At 42.8% G+C, this 19,924-nt stretch overlaps 3 protein-coding genes across 3 annotated transcripts in view; 1 reads left to right on the forward strand and 2 right to left on the reverse strand.

The window, feature by feature from the left end:
• Nucleotides 1-3,489, reverse strand: LOC133506426 (keratin, type I cytoskeletal 19-like). Its single transcript, XM_061830558.1, has 9 exons — nt 3,135-3,489; nt 2,409-2,534; nt 1,861-1,943; nt 1,636-1,792; nt 1,363-1,524; nt 1,037-1,162; nt 729-958; nt 607-641; nt 1-520 (listed from the first exon to the last, which is right to left on the reverse strand). The coding sequence occupies exons 1-9, from the start codon at nt 3,435-3,437 to the stop codon at nt 417-419; spliced, it is 1,326 nt and encodes a 441-aa protein (XP_061686542.1). The 5' UTR covers nt 3,438-3,489; the 3' UTR covers nt 1-416.
• Nucleotides 3,490-8,365: 4,876 nt separating this feature from the next.
• LOC133506429 (gastrin/cholecystokinin-like peptide) lies at nt 8,366-8,965 on the forward strand. Its single transcript, XM_061830562.1, has 2 exons — nt 8,366-8,730; nt 8,839-8,965. Exons 1-2 carry the CDS (start codon nt 8,502-8,504, stop codon nt 8,913-8,915), a joined length of 306 nt encoding a protein of 101 aa, XP_061686546.1. The 5' UTR covers nt 8,366-8,501; the 3' UTR covers nt 8,916-8,965.
• Nucleotides 8,966-9,047: 82 nt separating this feature from the next.
• hap1 (huntingtin associated protein 1) overlaps nt 9,048-19,924 on the reverse strand; it is a 38,259-nt gene continuing 27,382 nt past the window's right edge. Inside the window, exons 13-17 of the mRNA XM_061829362.1 lie at nt 18,074-18,292; nt 17,659-17,987; nt 13,836-14,024; nt 13,211-13,313; nt 9,048-10,230 (exon numbers count right to left, since the gene is read on the reverse strand). Of these exons, the coding sequence (XP_061685346.1) occupies nt 9,840-10,230; nt 13,211-13,313; nt 13,836-14,024; nt 17,659-17,987; nt 18,074-18,292 (1,231 nt within the window). The 3' untranslated portion in view covers nt 9,048-9,839. The remainder of the gene's footprint in view (nt 10,231-13,210; nt 13,314-13,835; nt 14,025-17,658; nt 17,988-18,073; nt 18,293-19,924) is intronic.

The raw sequence follows: 19,924 nt of genomic DNA on the forward strand, positions 1-19,924 counted from the left end.
TGCAGCAAGACACTTTTATTTTGTATTGTCTTTGTTTTCATGACAAATTGAGATTTCCAGTTTCCCATCTGACAATTTTTTTTGTTTGTTTGTTTATGGTATGTTCCAAACAATACCTTTAAAAGACAAAAAAAAAAAGATTTTTTTCTTTAAAATCCCAATTAACGATACGCATTGCGGTCTTTTTTTATTTTCTTTTTGATTTGACTGTGTTATTATTTCAATTTATTGTCCAATTGCAGAGCAAATACTGCAAGTTGCCTGTCGCTTGTTTTTCAAGTGCTGCATAATTGTATTGAAGGGGAAGAAGAGAACACAATCGTAAACACAGCTCTTTTCAACGGTGCGTTTTCAAAGGGGAGAGGACAGCAGCCAATCGCGTGGGAAGAGAAGAAAATGGTTCATCGAGTCACCATTTACACCTCAGCTCGCTGAGTGTCCACGCTGGTGGACACCACCTTTCCATCGACAATATTCTCCACGATGGTCCTCACTCTCCTCTCCACGTGGGGTTTGTGCTCTGCGCAGAACAAAGAGGTCATGAGAGCATCCACGATGCCACAGCAGCACCATCAATCAACGGAAGCAAGAGCGACCCCGGCTTACCTTCCAACTGCACCACCTTGCTGATGACCAAAGGCCTTTAAAGAGAGAGGACAGTGTGACATGAGTGAGCTCGTACAGGATGACATAGTTGGGCTCAGGTCAAGGGTAGGATCGGCGCTCACTTTTTCTGCTCGTAAGATTCTCCATCCAGCAGACGGCGGTACTCGGCAATCTCTCTCTCCAGCCTCATCTTGATGTCCAGAAGCATCTGGTACTCGGTGTTCTGCTGTTCAATGGAAACTTTGAGCTGCTGCAGCTCCACCTCCAGGCCATTGATGGTCAACTGCAACTGGCTGAGCTGAGAGCTGTACCGCAACTTGGTCTCGGCGAGGTTCTGACGGAGGCATTCGATCTGTGCAACGGAGGAGGACGACGGGATGAGCGGAATGGCAGGGCGTCGCCACCTGCGGCTGACGGGTAATCGGCTTACCTCGGCGAGGATGCCCTGGTACGTGATCTCTAAACTCTGGTATGTCCGCTTCAGCTCAGATAGTTGGGAAGAAAAGGTCTTCACCTCCGTGGAGAAGCCTTTGATTTCGGACTGGAGAGATTCCATCTACAACCGGCAAACACAACCCATCTGCACACTTTGCATCCGCTCGTTGTCTATAGTGCATTCTCGATCGCAGTCTGGATGCTTTACATTAGGGCCGGGCAAACATTTGCGCTCAACGGCCACGTTTGTTTTATGAAATACTTTTGCCATTTCTGCCATTCTTTTGTGCTTTTTATCAGGCCCACTGTGCCCTGTCTCACCTTTGCTTGATACCATCTTTCCAGTTCCTGCTTGTTCTTCAACGCCAGGGCTTCATATTGCTCCCTGACCTCTTGAAGGATCTTGGAAAGATCGACGGAATATGCGCTGTCCACTTCCACGTTCACGTTACCATTGTACTGGAGCCTTGCTGCGTTCATCTCCTGCCACAAAAATTTGAAAAATATATCATTTGTAGCGCAAGTCCTACCGATGTGACTACTAGACCCAAGTAACCACCAGAAGAAAGCATTTGATTAGAAAGACAAGCTGACCTCTTCGTGGTTCCTCTTGAGTTGTGCCAGTTGATCCTTGAGATTCTCTATTTGCATTTTCAGGTCACTGATGGTAACAACCATGCTGTCCCGGACCCCTCGAAGACGGACCAAATCGGACTCCACCATTGCCCGCGTGTTCATCTCCACCTCGAATCTTACAGAAAAGACCGCTTGATTTTTGTGCATCCTCACGCTAGAAGCACCACCACAACTTTGACGTACTTCATCTTGAAGTCGTCCGCCGCCAGTTGAGCATTGTCAATCTGCAGGATGATGCTCTGATTCTCTGCATACCTCCTTGCAATCTAAACAGCAAGGTTAACGTGCTTAGCACCTTCCAGTAGATGGCAGTGGCCTCCCTAATTGCATTCACTGGTGCAGTGGATGAAAATCCCACTAGATGGCGACATTGTTGTGTTTCTGGCATATTTGCTCTTCACAACTTGCAAATTGTTTTCGACGACGTCTCTTAGTTAATGAAACATTCACTGTCGATACATGTAGTGCTTTGGCGTCATTTCAGGCATCTATAGGCAACCTATAAACCTTTCCCGGGTGCAACAAGTTGAAATTTTGAACATACTGTACACAAACTCAGACATGAGATTAAGGCACCAAACGGTTTAAACATGCAAATGCAAAATAAGTGAGCGAGAAAAAATGTGCTCCACCCAGCCACCCACAACCGGTTTCCCATGAAGTCTAATGGCAGATAATGAGTTTAGACCTTGTCTTTGATCCCGGATATTTTCCATAGCAGGGAGAGTCACCTGGTTTCGCAGCTCATTGATGGTGGCGAAGTAAGCGCTGAAGTCCCTGGAAATGGGAGACCGCTTTTCATAGAACTCTCTGATCTGGAGTTCCAACTTTCTGTTGGCAGCCTCCAAAGAGCGCACCTGCACGACAATCGCAGACAATCCTGGAATTATGATGTCTCGCTTGAAATAGTTTTTTACTTCAGAACATCTTGCCACAGACTTGTCATCCATATGAATACTCGTATAAAGTGAACATCATGCAGTCAAGCGTTACCATTTATTGTTTTGTTGATGTTTTCCTGTCTTTATATGTCACCGTTCCGATTCTGGCCCAATTAAGTGGATATCGGACAATTTCCCACAGAATACAAACGTGCCGAAGCACGGTGGATGAGAATCATTGTATTAGATTTTGCAGGTGTCCCTAATGTACTGGCCGGTGTGAAAATGGAAACTCTGGACTTGCATTTTATACGCTTGGTTTCAATTATTGGCCAATAAAAACCCACACCCACCCCCCCTCCCCACCCCCGGACAAATTTTTTTTGCAGAGAATCTGATCTTTCAGAAAACGATACACTGGATATAAACTTTTCAATTATAATAAACCTGTTGCAAATTGGTAACCCCTGCACGGACAGGGTTAAGATGACGGCATAATGATCGTAATTATTTTAGAAATGATTTTTCAACATGCAAGAAGAAGGAGAACACAGTTCGGCCCCCCTGAACTCTTACTTTCTCCAGGTAGGTGGCCAGGCGGTCGTTGAGGTTCTGCATGGTGGTCTTCTCACTGACCCCCACGGCGTCGAGGCCATACGAGTTGACCCCGCCGTAGGAGAGGATGGAGCCGGCCTGGGAGATGCGGATGCCGGAGCCCCCCGCACCCCCGTACACGCTGGGTGCGCGGCCCTGGTAGATGCCGCTGGAGATGCGGGCCTGGTTTCCGCCCACCAGCTGCAGACCGCCGCCGATGCTCATGGCGCTGGCGGAGGAAATGCTGCGGGCGCTGCTGCCTTGGCGGCCTAGGATGAGAGACATGCTGAAGCGGTGCAGGTGGAGGCTGAACTGCAGTCGACGAGGAGTGACTGCGGGTGGCTCAAGTGGACATTTTATAGATGCAGATACCGCAACTATGTTCGGTATGCTGATAATAGTTTTCTGGGTGTTCTTAATGGGTGTGAATAATCGTCTGTGACAAGTTGACAATCGAGTTCAGCAGCTTGATGGCTGCCTCTGACAACCCGACCCAAATAATCCATTTAAAAGGTTTGATGTCGCTTCTGCTTGAGCTCCTCGAAGTTTAAATGTTTTTTTAAATGGAGTCTGACTGGTTGGACAACAATCTGATCATTGAGCTTGACAGTATGAGTGCCTTTCAAAATTATCTTTTTATCATGGCAGTTTATGTGAACATAAATTATAGGGCGCTGGTGAATCACTTGTGAAAAAAAATGACTCCCCCGCCCCTTCCCCAATTCCAGTCTGATGGATCAGCTGGAAAGTGTTGGCCTCACAGTTCTGAGGACACTGGTTCGATCCCAGCTCTCCTTGTGTGGACTTTGTATGTCCTCCCTATGCCTGTGTGGGTTTTCTCCCGGCACTCCGGTTTTGTCCCACATCCCAAAAACATGCAAAATGAATTGGACACTAAATTGCCCCCAGGTGTGATTGTCAGTGCGGCTGTTTGTCTCGATGTGCCCTGGGATTGACTGGCAACCAGTTTAGGGTGTACCCTGCCTCCTGCCCGATGACAAATGGGATAGGCTCCAGCGCTCCCACGACCCTTGTGAGGATAAGCGGCTAAGAAAATAGATGGCAATATGTATGTATTCAGCCCCCTTGAACTTTTCAAACTTTCGCCACACTTCAGCCTTCAAACAAGAATCAACAACAAGTGGGACACAATCGTGAAATGGAATGAAATTTAGTGGATATTTTATACATTTTTAACAAAACCTGAAGAGTGGGGCGTGCAATAATATTCGGCCCCCTTCCATTAATACTTTGTAGCGCCACCTTTTGCTGCAATTATGGCTGCAAGTCGCTTGGGGAATGTCTCGATCAGTTTTGTACATCAAGAGACGTAAATTCTTGCCCATTCTTCCTTGCAAAACCGCTCGAGCTCAGTGAGGTTGGATGGAGAACGTTTGTGAAAAGCAGTTTTCAGCTCTGCCCACAGATTCTCGATTGGATTCAGGTCTGGACTTTGACTTGGCCATTCTAACACCTGCATACGTTTATTTGTGAACCTTTCCATTGTGGATTTGGCTCGATGTTTTGGATCATTGTCCTGTTGGAAGATAAATCTCCGTCCTAGTCTCAGGTCTTTTGCAGACTCCAACAGGTTTTCTTCCAGAATGGTCCTGTATTTGACTCCATTCATCTTCCCATCAATTTTAACCATCTTCCCTGTCCCTGCTGAAGAAAAGCAGACCCAAACCATATTTGACAGTGGGATGGTGGGTTCAGGGTGTTGAGCTGTGTTGCTTTTACACCAAACATATCGTTTTGCATTGTGGCCAAAAAATTTGATTTTGGTTGCAGGTGACCAGAGCACCTTCTTCCACATGTTTGGTGTGTCTCCCAGGTAGCTTGTGGCAAACTTTAAATGAGACTTTTTATGGATATCTTTTGAGAAATGGCTTTCTTCTTGCCACTCTTCCATAAAGGCCAGATTTGTGGTGCGTAAGACTGTTTGTTGTCCTATGGACAGACTCTCCCACCTCAGCTGTAGATCTCTGCAATTCATCCAGAGTCATCATGGGCCTCTTGGCTGCATATCTGATCTGATCAAAGATTAGAGGGACGGCCGGGTCTTGGTAGATTTGTATTGGTCTGATACTCCTTCCATTTCAATATGATTGCTTGCACACTTCTCCTTCAGATGTTTAAAGCTTGGGAAATGTTTCTGAATCAAAACCGGCTTTAAATTTTTCCACAACAGTATCTCGGACCTGCCTGGTGTGTACCTTGGTCTTCATGATGATCTCTGCACTTTAAACAGAACTCTGAGACTATCACAGAGCATTTGCATTTATACGGTGACTTGATTACACACAGGTCAATTCTATTTATCATCATCAGTCAACATTGGATCATTCAGAGATCCTCACTGAACTTCTGGAGTGACTTTGCTGCACTAAAAGCAAAGGGGGCGAATTATATATGTCCCACTTTTCAGGTTTTTATTTGCTAAAAAAGTTTACAATATCCAGTCAATTTTGTTCCACTTCACAATTGTCCCACTTGTTGTTGATTCTTGAACATTTTATATCTTTATGTTTGAAGCCTGAAATGTTGCGAAAGGTTGAAAAGTTCAAGGGGGCCGAATACTTTTACAAGGTACTGTGTTTGTGTGTGTGTGTGTATATATATATCGTAGGGATTTGCGAGTTTGGACCCTAAACGTGTTCACGAGTCGAGGAAGATATGACCAATGATTAGAAAAAGTTAACAGCAAATGGATTTATTACAAAGGAATGTGCAGTGCAGACGTCCAGGTCTTATCTAGGTATCTGCCGCACACAAGACGTGTGTCTTCTGGCAGGATAGCCAAAAAAGAAAACAAAAGCTGCCCAGTAACACAAGGTTTTTATATGTATGGGTCCATGGTAAAAGTGGCTGCCCCCCCTCCAAAGTCTGGTCCTGGGCCGGGATGGTAGATTTCCACTCCTTATCTGGTTTCGTTCGGCTCCACAGCAACGCCTGGGAGAGGAGGATGCCGCCAGCCAGTTTTCTGCGTACAAAGATCAAGGACAACCACCAGCTCCACAACACATTCTTGTCTGCAAGTTAGCAAATGGACAACACTTTATCTGTTGATTAAATGTATAAGGTCATATTTAAGCACATAATGAAAGTGCAATAAAAATAAAATAGTCTTCAATATATTTATGATTTAAAGTAGGCTAAATTATAGTGCTTCCTATTACTGTTAAGCATTTTAAAATATACATGCTGTGTTATGAATTTAATCAATTGTGATTCACCACGCACATTTCCTGAAATGCGGATGTTTTTTTGTTTTTGTCTTCTGCGCACTTGATTCCTGGGAGATCTCATACTGCAGGTCTCAATCGTTTGTGCCCCATAGTCCGATATAAATGACGTAAAGGGTATAAACACTCAAATGAAAAAAAAAAAAAAGCATTCAGCGAATTGACTGGCCACATCCTTTAATGTCGCAGCTGTCAATATATTGAATTGGAGTTTTTATGACGTACATTTCGTAGTCACCCAGCATCAACCCAAGTTTCCTGCTTATGAAATCCACGCAGAGCAGAGAAGGCTGCTGGAGTTGCCTCTCGTCATCTGTTCAACAAACACTGCACTTTGGCTCACACCCTTCATTGCTTTCATTGCCAACCCACATTAACTGTCAATCTCATTTGATCACTGCCTCGGGGGTGAGGGGGGTGTGCCTGTAATAGCCTCATAGGTCGACATTGTGCATTGGATGATCCTTCATGAAAACTATGTCAGTGCAATAACTTTTCGCCAGAGATGCATTTTAAGTGCTAAAAAAATAGCTTGTTAATGGCTTTTCTTTTGAAGGACTCAAAAGACAGTTGATGGCGTTGTACTGTCACACCTGTGACACTTCACTGGAAACACAACTAAACACATTTCAACGGTATATTTATTGAAACAAGAATCTGAAAAGTATGTGTGTGGTGTGGCACGCCCTTGAAGAGAAAGCTTGGCGTGTGAAAATGTGCCACCAGTGGCTTATTCCGCATCCATTAACTCATTTTGCACAACTAACTTGCGATTGTTAAAATCTCTTGAGAGTATTGTTAAAACCTGTAGTACTGGGGAGGGGGGGGGGGCTAAATATGAAGTCACAATCAATTATATAGGTGTACATTATCATTTCTACATTGAGTGGCCATTCAAATGTTGTAATTCAGAGCTTTTGAAAAACAAATCACATCACTTTTTGGCAATTATGCCCCTTTTCAATTAAAGACACTAAAACCATGTACAGTACATAAAACTTAGTGTCCAGTTGTCATCCCCAGATTTGTGAATTTGTGTTCAAACAGTCAGACAATTTTTAATAATAATAAGTATGCATAATTGCTTATAGTCATGTGTAGTTAGTTATGTGTAATGATGACTTCACTTAAAAGAAAAAAAGAACTTTGTTGGAAAAAAAAAATAACTGAGAAATGAGCACCAATGCAGTGCAGGTGGAAATTCCCGCTAAAATGTTTGTGCGTGCATGCGTGTCTGACCTGGCAACATGTGAAGGGAAGGGAAGACGCTTTCTCCATCTGTTTACACATTTATCAGATTTCACTGATGGGTGTGTACATCTTTTTAATTTCATAATGTTCACATAGTCCATTCGCAGGCTCAAACTTTAACTACTTCATAATTTTGTTTGTTGATCAGCCAGAGTCCTGAGGTGTTGTCTGCTGTTTTGCTTGAAACACATTTTGTAGGTGTGTGCACAATGGCTTCTTTCTGTTTTAAGATCTGGCTTACTGTATTTGTTTTTCTGGAAGCCGCAAAAGTCTTTCAAATTTAAAATAAGTGGACATTGTTACTGTATTTACATACAGAATGAATTCAACAATGCAGGCGTAAGACGACGTAAATTGACCAAGCAATACCTTGTTTCCAATTGGAAGCACACTAACATTGATTTGAAGCAGCCAAAGGATGACTAAAATAAAGGCTTAGATGAGTCACAAAAGTAGCATTGTATTTTCATCACTGCTATTGCGTCAAACGTGAGTAAACAGCCGAAGAGCGAAAAAAGTGTTCGCACATGTCATCGAGCGTCTAGAGATGACAGATTACAAGAACTGCGCGTTTACATCACAGACTGCGCTTAGCTTAAAATGCATTAAGGAACAATTGGATTGCTTGTGTAAATACATTGACTAGTTTTACCTGTTATCACAGCGCAAAAAGCTTTTCTACTCGTAATTGACAAGCATAATAACAGCTTTGCGGATGTAGCAATGTATGATTTCCTTGACGCAGCTCTGGCCCAAATCAATTAAAACCTCTTTCATGAACAATTATTGATATTTGACCATTTTCCGGCCTGCGTTATAAAAGGGGAGGTGTGTAGATGTCTGGTAAACGGTCATGTCGGGGAACAGGATGGCAACCTTTGCGCTGGTCTTGCTTCTGCTCGCATGTTCTGCTGTCGCAGCAAGTGGGAGCAAAAAAGTAGAGCAGCTCCAAGCTGCCAGGGAGGAAACAAGAAACTTTGCAGGCAGACAGGAGCCTTTGCCCGCACGCACGGCGAGACGGGCGCACCTTTCCGAGGAGGAACGCACGATCATGACCAAACAAATCATGCAAGCGATCTCAGGTATGTTGTGGGTTTGGAGTGTGAAAATTGTTGCTGGTGGGCAGCCATCCAAGAGATGCTTCCATGTGTGGCTCTGTTGTGCTTCATGTATGAATGCTGGGTCCGCAGAGATGGTGAATTCTGACTGCATGCTGGACCGTGACTATCACGGCTGGGTGGATTTCGGACGCCGAGACGCAGAATGACGGACACCGGAGGGGAGGCCGCAGCTGATTCCGTGCTCATCCAATGCTTCATCATTGACTCGCGAGTGATTTCTTGCAACTTCTTGAATAAACTTTTTGGCAAAGTTATAAAAGTCATTCTTGACAGCTGAGTTGAAATGGAAATACATTTTATTCACAGGTGGGGTGGTACATACTGTAAACACGGAGAAATATACAGACAATGCACATTAAAAGTGCAGACAAAAGTGTTTTTGGTTAACTTCAAGCACAAACGATCATAACTTGCATTTTTGAATTGATTCCCTTTAAAAACTACAGTATCCTATGCCCTTTTGCTACAGATGATTGTATTTGGCTTGCAGAAGCATGTAGTAGAATGAAATTCTCTACAATGCCATGGGTAATTTTGTTTCCTTCACTGACATTCATTGCCATGATTGAACAAGTGTTTTGGTGACCATTGAGTAGACCAAGCATGCCCAAAAAACATTCACTATGTGACAATAGCTAAAGCAGAATAACAATGACATTATTTAGTGCAGTCAATTTTTCGTTCACTCAGTGCATCTTCAAATAGTTCCTTGAATATAATGATCATTTTAAATATAATGTGGTTTCTCAATATCATAGCTAAAGCACAGCAAGGCCAGAATGTATTTCAGTGCGATTTGAAAATAATAAATTACAGCATGGAATTTACATCAACTACCTTTTTAACCTGGAAAAAGTGGAAAGAACCTCTAACAACATATGGTATAAAAAGATTTCATCTTTCTTGAAGTTCCTCAGTTGTGTACAAAAAGAAGCTATTGCTGCAATTAAACAGCATGCGATCAAGTGATTGTCCTGAGATGAACTTGTAGGAGACTGAATCTCGCTACGACAATAGAAAAGAAGAGGACCGTCACAAACTGTGACGAAAGATGGCTGCCGGTCAAAACATCAGGTGGACATCCCACGGATTTTTTCTAATTCAGTATCACGACTCCTCATCCCTCTTGCAGCCACTCTGTGCAGCCTGAGACTCTGAAGCTTCTCCACCAAATTCAGGCTGAAAATGTTCTTTTTCTGTCCGGTGTTAGCGCATGAGCCGCCGCTTTTGTCAACAGTGTCGGCCAGCCGAGGCCCTGTACTGCGGAAGGGGCGTATGTGCTGGCGGGGAGAACAAGAGGCGGAAATACCTCGTTCTTCAAGCAGCTGAAGGAGTCCTGGTGATGACCAGCTCGTGTTTGTGGTGGGGGAGCACGGGAGGCCGAAGTGCTGTCGGACGGACACACGAGAAGTGCTCACGTGCTCACAGTTCGGACAAAATGGCAGGCTGACAGGGTGATGGCTGCGAAAGAGCGCAAACAGAAATGAATGAAGCTCAAAATGTTGAAAGCGATTTTTGTAAATTAGCAAGCACTTGAGATGCAAAAAACAGGTTCATGAGGCAACACTGATGCAACAGATTCTTGTGGTTTACTGTTATGAAAGAGCCGTTTAAACGTGTATCAACCAGCCACACGAGTATGAGAAGTGCAGGAACAAGTTAGAGTGGATAGTGCAGTAGTGGGAGAGTTGAGCTGAGGGTAGGTGGGAAAACAAAAATGGCACATGAATAAAGAAAAGCCGTTGCAGCATTTATTCCACATCCTTGATGACCACCTTAAGGTTAATGTACTAGTACTTTGAGCCATATTCTCCCCATCATGGCATGACTAATTTTTTTATTTATTTATTTTTAAAACAAACCTGGACTTGCGCACCTTTTATCTACGTGCATTCTACCCGTCCAGACGTGCATACCCTGGGGATTTGTGTACAAACACCAAAGAGGTGCAATTCACTGAAGTATGAGCCTGGCTGTAAATCACGGAGCGTGCTGTTTTCCAGAGACTTGTAGATGCCATTAAAATCCATTTGAAAAATAAAGCACACTTTAAATTACGAAAGTACCTCACGTCACAGATGTGTTGACAATCAAGATATGGAGACAGCGCTGACTTACACACTAACACTTGAAAAAGTGAGCAGGTTTTGTATTTTGTATGCAGTGGGGAGAGCTTTGCAGCCCCTCCAGGGTCCCTGAAGGTATGAAAATGAATTCTGAAACGTATGTGGACTTTCTGACTAACCACTTTCTTCCATGGGACCATCAGAATAACCATGCTTTCATTACGGTAACAAAATCATCTTCAAGCATGAAAATTCAGCATCTCAAAGTTATTTAAGCAGAAACCTTCCAAAAAGTGAAAAGTTTAATGGATGTAAAAATTGTGAAAGTGCTTTTACATCAGGGGTCCTTTATTGAAATTTTTTTTGACATTATGACGTTCTGTCCCACTTCTTAACAAAACATGACAAACCTTCATACTGTGTAGGTCCAGATAAGCCACAGAATTTTCAACGTTTACTATCTCACCGTCTGAAGGGTCAGAGGTTAGAAAAGTAGCTAAAAATGAAACTCCCTTTACGATATTTTCTCTTTCAAGCTGCATCAAGTGGCGTTCCCACATGCTTTAAGTAGGTAACACTCGTAAAAAGTGGACTAGTGCCAGCGGAAGCAAACGCCGGTTCTGGTTCATGGTAAAAATTGCGTCAATAACTCATGCAGAGGTTCATGGAGGCTCGAAAAAGTGGCTTAATGAGTCAAAATTTTTCACTAGTTGACAACTGTTTCCTGGTAGTACCACTCATTATATTATGAAATTCTACTAGTAGTACGAACACCGCGCAGATGTCAATTAGTGCATAGTTGTACTTCACTTGTTACATGCTGGTGTCCTACTAGAGAGCAGAAATTTCAGAGGGTAGTGGCAAAAAAAAATGTCATCAGTAAAATACAGTTCTTCTACTTTTATGCAGAGGTGTCTTAGTTTTGAGGGCGAAGAGCATACTAGCTCAAGGACCAAGATCTCAAGTAAAACATGTTGAATAAATGCTCAAACGGCTTTTCATACATAAATGAATGAGTTTGTGGTTAATTTGTGAAATTCAAAATTGGAGCTCATGAAGCAAGACATTGTTGCTTTGACATTAAAGCCTTTTCACACTGCAGTTGGATTTTCTTGGTGTTCACCAGGGGCAGGGCGCAGAGTTGACGACACTCTGGTGCAATCCATATTATCCATATTTAGAAGTGCTTGCTTAGCGCCCGACCATGAAGTAGGAAGAATGTTATCCCATTTGTTGGTCTATTGCATTTAGCACTCTGAAATTACTTTGTCAACCTCTCTCTCATGCTCTGCCTCCAATTGGATGCCACATCTGACATCACCATGATACAGAATTGCTCCCGCGGCAGATACATAATGAATGGGCTCATTGACCGCGCCCTGCGCTTAGCAGTGTGAAAGGGCCTTTAGTTAGCAGGCAGACGTAGTCATGTGCCTCACGTTAGTATTTAAAAAAATGAACTGTGAATATAGCTAATACTGGAGCCACTAGCTCTTACTTTGCTACTTCTAGAGTTGGAGAAAGAGCCTGGACAGAGGTTTCCTGCCACGATGGGGAGAAAGGAAAAAATTGTCAAATGAGAGAAAGTGATCTTGATAACCTAAGGGCACTGCAAAAGAATGTTGGCTGTTAGGTCTTAACTCCCTTGTACAGAGTTTAGAAGCCAACGTTAATCACAATACGCCCTGGCATGCTGGTCCACCTCAGACTGGATGAAAGGTGCTGCATACTGTAAATGTAGTATCGGTTGGTTGATAGAATAAAATATGTCCCCACGTCAAACCATCACCATCATAAAACCTTTATGTGTCATATTTAGCTTTTCAACTTTACAAATGATACAATAAGTAAACCACAGTTAACATAAACAATGTAAACTTCAATGACAAAAGAGAAATTCACAGGTAAGCCTTGTAGTAGATCCTAACATTTCTTGTCACAGATTCTCCACTCGTGGTGAATATTTTTCATCAACATTATTTTCCTCACAGTTAAATTGTCTATAGATGTGAATAGTTGTTTGTCTGTATGTGCCATTTGATTGGTTGGGGAGCCATCCAGGGTGTAAACCGCCTCATGCTCCAGTTACCCCACATCCCTAATGATTGGACAAAGTGAATTATGTGATGCTCGTGCCAAATGGCATGATGCCAAAGTGGACCCATTTTTGTATGATTTAAGGGATATGTTTGGTGGTGGGGAGGAGGGGAAATAGTCATATTCCTAAAACCTTTACATATTTAACTTTAGAGGTTCAACTGTATTGGGGGATGAGTAAATCAGTCATTTGTGAGTAGTGAAAGAAATCCAGATGTCAGGGAACAGTTACAACAAACGAATACGCAAAGTCTCAAGACTACAACACGAGTTCTTACCCAAAGGGAAAAGCAGGGGTGAGGAGGGATGGTTGGGGGACTCGGCAGGTGGTGACTGTGGGAGTGGGAGAGGTCTGAGGATGGTTGGGACTCGATGAAGACACTGTAGATTTAGGGAAGGAAAACACCACATTGAATCTCTTATAACATAGATAGAACGCTATTTACATGCTCCCAGCATGCATTGCAGCATTATGGAGGTCCTGAGTGCCGCAGAGCATGCTGGGAGGAGGTAATTAGCATTTAAAGTGCATGGTTTGTGTCAATTATTTCATGAGTCATTCTTTTATTTGTTTTATTCACAAGTTCGCGAGTAACCTGGTACTACACTGAAGGTGTGCAACTCTAAATGAAACCTAAAATCTTTTATTGTGTAAGAAATGTTGTTCTAGACCGACTCCAATATGTAAAGTGTCTTGAGACAACTTTTGTTGTGATTTGGTGCCATGTAAATACAATTTCATAGAATTAGATTCTGAATAAGACCAAAAAGCCATAAAAAAAGGATCACTTCAGAATCAGAGATGCAGCAAGAGCACGAAAGATGGACCACAATATAGCAGATGTTCACTGTACACGGGGTTTAAATATATTTTACATGTGCAGAGTAGATATCGTGTCCTACCCATGCTGTGAGCTCCAGAGAGCAGTGACAGGTCAGGTTCATCCTCTTCCAGGTCATTCAGACTGTAGACATGCTGTATGTCCACTTCAAGCTCCCTGAAATCCTTTGTCAGGACTCCAGGGCGAGGGTGGAGGATGCCCCCAAGGTTTGGTTTGGCCAGCTGCTGCCACTGATGCAAAGTCACCGAGCCTGAGGATAAGACACAGAAGCAAGAGTACTTTTAACGGCCAATAAGAACAAATCCCATGCTCATGCTTGTCATGACTGTTGACATACATTTTCATGAAAACCCATTATCAATTTTCTGTATTGCTTGCCCTCACTTGACTGGTGGGTGAGCTGAAGTCTAACCCCTTTGGCCAAGAGGCGGGAACACCCGTGACTGGTCACCCGCCAATGGCAGATGATGACGATAAAAGGCTTACTTATCTGTAACCCTGTGAATATTTATTCATTTAGCTCATTTCACTCTCAGGGCATTGAGTCGACCACAACTGGACTTTTGGTTGTATTAGAAGACATTTCATCCGACATCCGAGCAAGCTTCATCAGACTTGCCTGTGACTAGTGTGTTCTAACTAAGCCTTGTTGCATGAACAGATGACGTCTGCTCAGATGAGAGGCGAAATGGCTTCTAAAACAACGGGAACAGTCCAGTTGCACTTGATTCAATGCCTGAGAACTACCAATCTGTACTTGGTTATTAATTCTCACACTCAAGTGTTAAGCCCCAATATACATCATCTTCTGTATCATGTGTGTGTATATGCAATTAATTTGGACTAATGACAATGGTTTTGTTTTATTAAACCATTTTAATTTTAATTTTTTAAAATGGAAATGACATTTTGGTTTCGGTTTACAGTGTTAATTATTGCCCGTGGCATGACCGACCTCCAAAAGTGGACCTTTAACTCACTGAAAAATTCCTTTGCAGCCCTTTAGAATTTATGTATGTGTGTGTTTACGTTATCAGTTGTCGGGGCGCCTCGGTGGGGCTGACAGACTGCTCTGGGTCCCTCAGTGTGGGACATGTCTCGTCCCATTAATTATAATACCAAGAAACCACAGCGGAAGCTTAAAAACTCCACTGTGACACAGTAAAACTGTTCCGCCATAAAAGGGATACAGATCCTTCATTCTGCTTGACCGAACAGCTGAACAGGACCCAGTGAGGAGTAGTGTTGGTCCTCCCCACCCCCATTTTTTTGGGAGCGATTAATTTTTTTACGCAACCCAATCTTGAAAATGTTTTCTGATGGGGTGGAGATGTTAGTGCTTAAAATTGTAAACTGGGAGTGGGGGTGAAAAATATAAAAGTTGTCAAGCAGGGGCGAACCCCAGTCCTCAGAAATGTGAGACAATATACCTTCCAAAATGTTTCAAGAATTATTCCAGGGTATGTAAAGTTATGACCACAATTATATTCTCTTGTGCATGCACATTACAGACACTCTTGTCTATTGAACTCAACTTACAAGTGATAAACATAACATAGTAGCAGAATCTTTAACACATCCTCCCTGCCCCCCACTCTCCAGGCAACCCATGCTAAATCCAAACATTTACGTAACAATTGGACTAAGGATAAATCCATTAGACGGAACGGTGGAGCAAAAAGATGAAAAACATTGGAAGGCAACTCATACTTTAAAATAAGAGTTACATCGTACGGTAGAAATTTTTATACTGGACCACTTTATATTGTCATGTCAATCAACACTACTTCCTTGACACGTTACTACTTTCCAGGGCTAGGGTTAGTCAGGGCTTTGGCAGCATCTTGTGAGGAAAATAAGTATTTGAATACCCTGCTATGTTGCAAGTTCCCCCACTTGGAAATCATGGAGGAGTCTGAAATTTTCATCATAGGTGCATGTCCACTGTGAGAGAGATAATCTAAAAAGAAAAATCCACAAATCACAATGTATGATTTTTTTAACGATTTATTTGTGTGATACAGCTGCAAATAAGTATTTGAACACCTGAGAAAACCAATGTTAATATTTGGTACAGTAGCCTTTGTTTGCAATTACAGAGGTCACACGTTTCCTGTAGCTGTTCACCAGGTTTGGACACACAGCAGGACGAATTTTGGCCCACTCTTCCACACAGATCTTCTCTAGATCAGACAGGTTTTTGGGCTGTCACTGAGAAATACGGAGTTTCAGCTCCCTCCAAAGATTTTCTATTGGGTTTAGCTCTGGAGACTGGCTAGGCCACGCCAGAACTTTGATATGCTTCTTACCATTCCTTGGTTTTCCTAGCTGTGTGCTTTGGGTCATTGTCATGTTGAAAGACCCAGCCACGACCCATCTTCACTGCTCTGACTGAGGGAAAGAGGTTGTTCCCCAAGAAAAACACCCCCAAAGCATGATGCTACCACCTCCATGCTTCACAGTAGGGATGGTGTTCTTGGGATAGAACTCATCATTCATCTTCCTCCAAACACGGTAAGTGGAATTATGACCAAAAGGTTCCATTTTGGTCTCATCTGACCACAAAACTCCTGACTCCTCTGTATCATCCAAATGGTCATTGGCAAACTTAAGACGGGCCTTGACGTGCTGGTTTAAGCAGGGGAACCTTCCGTGCCATGCATGATTTCAAACCATGACGTCTTAGTGTATTACCAACAGTCACCTTGGAAACGGTGGTCCCAGCTCTTTTCAGGTCATTGACCAAGTCTTGTTGTGTAGTCCTGGGCTCGTTCCTCACCTTTCTAAGGATCATTGAGACCCCACAAGGTGATATCTTGCATGGGGCTCCACTCCAATTGAGATTGACAGTCATGTTTAGCTTCTTCCATTTTCTAATGATTGCTCCAACCGTGGACCTTTTATCTCCAAGCTGCTTGGCAGTTTTTCTGTAGCCCTTTCCAGCCGTGTGGAGCTGTACAATTTTGTCTCTGGTGTCTTTGGACAGTTCTTTGGTCTTGGCCATGTTACAAGTTTGAGTCTTACTGATTGTATGGGATGGACAGGTGTCTTTATGCAGCGAACGACCTCACACAGGTGCATCTGATTCAGGATAATACATGGAGTGGAGGTGGACTTTTAAAGCCAAACTAACAGGTCTTTGAGGGTCAGAGTTCTAGCTTATGGACAGGTGTTAAAATACTTATTTGGAGCAGTATCACACAACTAAATCATTAAAAAAAAAAAAAAATCATACATTGTGATTTCTGGATTTTTCTTTTTACAGTAGATTATCTCTCACAGTGGACATGCACCTACGATGAAAATTTCAGAACCCTCTATGATTTCTAAGTGGGAGCACTTGCAATATAGCAGGGTGTTCAAATACTTATTTTCTTCATTGTATCATCTTTGGGTATAATAGAAACAGCACAAATATATGGCAAGAGCTGCAAATAGGTGAGTTTTCACCAAATACAGCTGAGGATGGGATCCACTGAGGAAAAAAACAAATCCCCTTTAATTCCTGAGAATTGTGGGGGGGTCACTCCATTCAAAACTAAAATAACAGCAGCACACAAAAAAAAGAAAACCGCTAATAGTGATAATTTATGCCTTGTAATTTTTAACCTGGGGTTGTGCAAAAAGTGTCACACTTTGCTCCTTAAGACCTATTATTAATAAAGCTGTAGAATAGTTGTTGTTATGTAAAACAATCTTGGAAGGACAGGGAACTCTTGAAAGCCCTTTGATATGAAAACAATGTCAGGTTAAAAAAATCTTAAGTGCGACATAATTAGTGTCAGACAGTCGTGCCAAAAATGATTAACATTCTTTCTGTGATGTTGCTCACCATCACACACCTGTCTGAAGGCATATACACTTAAATTAGGGTAAGCATCTACCTTCAAGAGGTTTGACGATCTGGAGGCGGTCAGGAAGGTATGACCTGGATCCTGAGGAGTCACAGGAGTGGCGAGAACTTCCATTGGAGTAGTTGGTGCCAGTTGACGCCGCTGGGCTGGAGGCCAGGCTGTCGTTTGGTGTCAAGAAGCCACTGGAACCCTCCTCCTCCTCGCTGTTTGCCGACAAGGCATGCAGTTTCCGCTCACGTTCCACATCGAAGAAAGGCCGCTCAGAAAAATGGTTCTGCTGGCGGACTGACAAGCAGCGCAAAGCGGCTTCGAGGTCCTGGCCTCCCGGATTGCCTGGCTGGCCCAGACGCTTTGGCCCACTGATGTTCCAGAAAGAAGAAAGTGACAATGTTGAAAAGATGACACAAGCAGTGACATCCCCGTGCGTTCAGGTTCTCTCACACACCTGAGATCTTCTTTCTGGACCAAACTACAACTGGGCTTTTCATCCATAGTGAGACTGGCATTGTCAGAACCGTAGTAACTGGTGCGGGGCGTGCTGGTACAGCTGGATCGCACAGACACCGGGCTAGAACCTGGAAGTCCCGGAGAGTGGCACACAGAACGCAGCCTCACTGACCTGTTTACCACCCGCACGGTTTCAAATACACGCCTCGGGTGGGTTCTGCAAGAACGAAAACAGAAAAACCATTAACGAGGTTTAAGAGAAGAGATCATACTTCAATGTGGTTTAAGAGAAAAAAAAAAAAAAAATCATACCTCAATGATTTGTTTTAATCTCCCAAATGAACTATCGTAGTCTATTTATTGTAAATGCTAAAATTATAATCCACAACATTTTTAGCATCACATCATGTACAAGTACCCTGCAGTGGTTTAAGGGAATGCATGTTTTGAATCAGGACCGAAAAAGTAAATTCCGATTGAAAGGACAAATATATGTCAAATAAAATGTCAAATTACGCCGCTTTGGAATGCAATCTCGAATCAGGATGGAATCCAAAAAATGAAGTAAGTCTTCATTGCTTCCCCCCAAAAAATCAAGTTGAGGAAATAGTGAGAGAATGTTAGAAAAGGGGGATCAGAGGGTGTGTTCCAACTCCAGGGGGATGACATTCCTCAGCCTCGCTGATAAAGGTCATGCCTTGCAGCACTCTTAGAACAAACAGCGACGCAAAGCATGCTGGGTGGAGCTAAATAGCATTTTAAGTGCATGTTCTGTGTGAATTATTTCTTGAGTCCTTCTTTTATTTGTTTCATTACATGCAACTCATTTGATTCTGGTTGTTGTGGTTTGATAATTTGAGTTCTGATGTGACACCATGAGTGAAATGCAATTGTTCGTTACTGCCTCATGAGCACCATCATATGGTAGCTTACATACACGCTAAAAGATGTGCTAGAATGCATGCTAACAGTGTAACCAGTGTGTTTAAGTGTACAGTTCTTTGTTGGACAACTCACACAACCACATTTACAAATATTGGAACTCAGTGTGCACATAAGGCACGCCACATTGTAAGGCACCATGTCTAATGTGGTGTTAATGTGGTGTGGTGGTCTATTTAGAAGAGAACTTGAGACCTCTACGATTTTCGAAAATATGGTATAATAAAAAAACTAACACTTGGAGAGCAAAATCTGCAGATATGTGGGGCCGCAAATGGTGAACCGTGAATGGGCAAGGGCACGCTGTACTTACATAAGCTCCCCTTGGTGTAAATGATAAGAAACATTGTCGTGCGTATGTACGTTGATGTGACCTTTGTTTCTGAAATAAAGTTATTTAAAAATAAACTACGTTTTGTGTGTGTGTGCAAGCAAGCAGGAGGAGCAATTAAACTATACTGGTTGCACGGTAAGTACCTGCTGTGCAGCAGCCTGTTTGCATAGTGCAGCCCTCTGATTGGTCAGATTTTGAGCACTGTCATTGTTGTCTCCTTCCTCATGCTAAACGCAAGATAGCACTCATACGCACAAGTTTCACTATATGAAAATGTGGCCCTTCTTGAGTGATGAGGCCCAACGCACAGTGCTGGTTCTGCGTTTGGGTGTGGCTCTGAGAATATTGCATACTAAAAGCTTAGATAGCATGTAGAAGTCAAGTAAAGCATAAAAAACAAATACATTAACATACTTATGCATGGGGTGAAAAAAACAAGGGCAGGATAATCATTGGCTTAATCATTTTTTCATGAATGTATAATTAATTTTATGTACAGTCTATGTATTTGTGCGTGTGTATGCGTACATGCAGGCAATAGTCTCAAAATAGAAAAATAGAAAATAGAATAAA

The sequence above is a fragment of the Syngnathoides biaculeatus genome, chromosome 9, assembly GCF_019802595.1.
Source record: "Syngnathoides biaculeatus isolate LvHL_M chromosome 9, ASM1980259v1, whole genome shotgun sequence".
NCBI classification, from domain to species: domain Eukaryota; kingdom Metazoa; phylum Chordata; class Actinopteri; order Syngnathiformes; family Syngnathidae; genus Syngnathoides; species Syngnathoides biaculeatus.